This window comes from Aplysia californica, unplaced genomic scaffold (assembly GCF_000002075.1).
Source record: "Aplysia californica isolate F4 #8 unplaced genomic scaffold, AplCal3.0 scaffold00199, whole genome shotgun sequence".
Lineage (NCBI taxonomy): Eukaryota > Metazoa > Mollusca > Gastropoda > Aplysiida > Aplysiidae > Aplysia > Aplysia californica.
Window position 1 is genome coordinate 68,522 of NW_004797469.1, and position 3,705 is coordinate 72,226.

Genomic DNA, 3,705 nt, shown 5'->3' on the forward strand with positions numbered 1-3,705 from the left:
CACCCACCCACCCACACACACCTGATATCTCGGTACTCACCTGGGCAAAAATGTGCCTGGCCAGGGGTTCCTCCATGCTCTGTACGCGGTCGACAAAGTCAAAGAGGTCCATGGAGCCAAAATCTTCCATGACGAGGGACACGAACCCTTTGCTCACATGGAAGTCCTGCAGCTGGGGACAGAAACACATATAGACACAATAATTTATTTATACGCACACAATGATTTATTCACACATACGCAATAAATTATTTATGCACACACACATGATTTATTCACACATACACACAATAATTTATTTATACATACCCACACACAGACAAAAATTTATTTATACATACCCACACACAGACAATAATTTATTTATATACACACACACAATAATTTCTATATACACACACACAATAATTTCTATATACACACACACAATAATTTATTTATATACACACACAATAATTTCTTGATACACACACACACAATCATTTATTTATACACAAACACAATAATTTATTTATACACACACGTCATCCACAACAATCAATAATCTATTTATAGAGGCACCCTCACCGATGTCTAAGTAGTTTTACCTACACACAAGTCACCCACAACCGTCAATAATCTATTTATAGATCCACCATCCATCCATACCTAAGTGCTGTTTTTAGCCAAACACAAGTCACTCACGGCCATCAATAATTTACACTGTGTGACACACACAAACACACACACGACACACACAATGGTACCTCTATGATGAACTTCGACCTCCCCACCAGCCTTGTACTGTACTGTAACTCTCTCACACATACACACACACACACAGACTATACCCACACACACAGACTATACCCACACACACAGACTATACCCACACACACGTACAAATACGGTACCTCTATAATGAACTTTGACCTCCCAATGACCCTCGACAAAATCTCCACCTCCAGCAGCACACACACACACACACACACACACATAAACACATACCTCTATGATGAACTTTGACCTCCCCACGACAAAATCTCCACCTCCAGCGACACACACACACACAAACACATACCTCTATGATGAACTTTGACCTCCCAATGACCCTCGACAAAATCTCCACCTCCAACAGCACACACACACACACATACAAACACATACCTCTATAATGAACTTTGACCTCCCCACGACCCTCGACAAAATCTCCACCTCCAGCGGCACACACACACACACATAAACACACAAACACATACCTCTATAATGAACTTTGACCTCCCCACGACCCTCGACAAAATCTCCACCTCCAGTGGCACGGGCTCCGGTCTCCCAACAATGTGGCACCAGCCGCTCTCCGGAACTTTCTTAGTCCTCACAAACTTCACCACCACCTGAGGGGAAGAGTTAAGTGTTAGTAGGAGTTTTACGGCACTTGCAACACAATAAGGTCATATAATGAGGGGGAGAGTTTAGTTTTAGGAGCAGTTTTAGTAGAGGTTTTACGGCGCTTGCAACTGCATACGGTCATATGAACGCCAAGGGGTGGATGTCAACAGAGAAGTCCTTACAGGGAATCAGACTTACTCTGCTCACCTCTATAGCTTCAACAGCACAAAGTCTGCTTCGACTATCAAGGCACCCCGGAAATAGAGGGTCACAAGAGAGTGACAAACATACAAAAGAAGTAAAAGAAAAATGACAATAGTAAGGATTAGGAAAGAAAAAGCAGCAGTTCCCTGTTGTAGATCAGGCACAGTTATGAGCATGACATTGATGAATTAGCCCATTTACAATTCTACTGTGCATGAACGAGAAATGTCCCCCCTTTGGGAATGGCCTAAAGACACTTCGGGGGGGGGGAGTAGCAGTTTTACGGCACTTGCAACACAATAAGGTCATATGAGCACCACAAGATTAGAGGTGTTACAAGAGAGTAAAAGTCATAAAAAGAAGGAGGGGAGAAAAGGACGATAGATGTTTGATAGGAAAGAAGAAGCAAACTACACCAGAGCACCCGCCAACCACCCACTTAGTAGGAGTTTTATGGCACTTGCAACACAATAAGGTCATAAAATGAGGGGGGAGAAGGAAGAACTCGCAGCACTGTAACCGTTTCCTCACTCTTTAGTTTTAGTAAGTGTTTTACTGCACTTGCAACACAATGTCATAAAATGAGGGGGAGAGTGTAGTTTTTGTAGGAGTTTTACTGCACTTGCAACACAATGTCATAAAATGAGGGGGAGAGTGTAGTTTTTGTAGGAGTTTTACTGCACTTGCAGGAGAGTGTAGTTTTTGTAGGAGTTTTACGGCACTTGCAACACAATGTCATATAATGAGGGGGGGCAGGGAATAATTTCCCGGCTCCACCCCTCTATCTTGGCCGGAAAAGCCGCAAAAGCCGGAGGATGTTAAAAAGCCAGTTTTTCTGGCTTTAGCCGGCAAATTGGCAACGCTGTAAAAGTGTTGAATGAACGAAGAGAACGTACGTTTCCGCCGGTTGCCAGACATTTTGCTCTGCGGACAAAGCCGAAGGTCCCCTGGCCCAGCGTCTCCTGGATGGAGTAGTCGTGGCAGAACGTCCCGCTGAGCGCCGCCTCAAGGTCGTGTCTGTCCTCCGAGATCGAGGAATGGACGCTGCGGTTCAGGCCCGCCTGCTGCATCAGCATCTGTGGAGTTGTAAGTTTTGTCGGAAGATTAGAGGTCGTGACCTCAGTGCTTTCTTGTCCTATCTCCACTTTTTTAAACAGTGAAAATATGACTTCTTATAAGATGGCACTGAGGTTGCGAGGTGTTACAATGTTTAATGTCTTGTTGAGAGAGTTTTACGGCACTTGCAAACACAATAGGGGCATTGTTATATAAGTGTCGGAAGATGCTACAATGTTCAATGTTTCAGTTAGTTTTAAGGCACTTGCAACAAAATAAGGGCATATATAAGTGTCGGGAGATTAGAGGTGTTACAATGTTTAATATTTCGTTGAGAGAGTTTTACGGCACTTTCAAACACAATAAGGGCATTGTTATATAAGTGTCAGAGGATTAGAGGTCGCGACCTCGGTGTTTTCTTGTCTTATCTCCACTTTTTTTAAACAGTGAAAATGTGACTTCTTCTCTTCTTCTAAGAAAGCACTGAGGTTGCGAGGTGTTACAATGTTTAATGTTTTGTTAAGAAAGTTTTACGGCACTTGCAAACACAATAAGGGCATTGTTATATAAGTGTTGGAAGATTTGAGGTCGCGACCTCGGTGCTTTCTTGTCCTATCTCCATTTTTTTTAAACATTGAAAATGTGACTTCTTCTTAAGCTCACTCTTTCTTATTAACCCTTTTCACAGTTATTAAAAATAGAGATAGGACAAGAAAGCACTGAGGTTGCAAGGCGTTTCAATGTCTAATGTTTCATTGCGTGTTTTGCGGCACTTGCAAACACAACAAGGGCATAGTTATATAAGTGTCGGAAGATTAGAGGTGCTACAATGTTTCATGTTAAACTGAGAGTGAGGGGGAGGGGGGCGGGGCGCTACAGGTAGTTTAGCATCCGAGGAAAAGGAGAAAAGGAGAAATCTGACCTGTCCCAGACTGGGCTCCACGACATCACACTGGGAGGTACAGTTCTCGTCGTAGGAGTCGACCTCCGTGTCTGGGGAGGGAACGACAGACGGTAAAAAAAAAAATATATATAGGTGTTTACATCATAATGATAATAATAATGATAACAATAATA

The 3,705-nt window shown here is 42.9% G+C and overlaps 1 protein-coding gene across 1 annotated transcript in view; it reads right to left on the reverse strand.

Annotated features, from left to right (window-relative positions):
• LOC101851735 (PAS domain-containing serine/threonine-protein kinase) overlaps positions 1-3,705 on the reverse strand; it is a 9,064-nt gene that overhangs the window by 3,523 nt on the left and 1,836 nt on the right. The window contains exons 2-5 of the mRNA XM_035969948.1: positions 3,551-3,621; positions 2,469-2,648; positions 1,239-1,373; positions 41-172 (exon numbers count right to left, since the gene is read on the reverse strand). Coding sequence (XP_035825841.1) covers positions 41-172; positions 1,239-1,373; positions 2,469-2,648; positions 3,551-3,621 — 518 coding nt within the window. The remainder of the gene's footprint in view (positions 1-40; positions 173-1,238; positions 1,374-2,468; positions 2,649-3,550; positions 3,622-3,705) is intronic.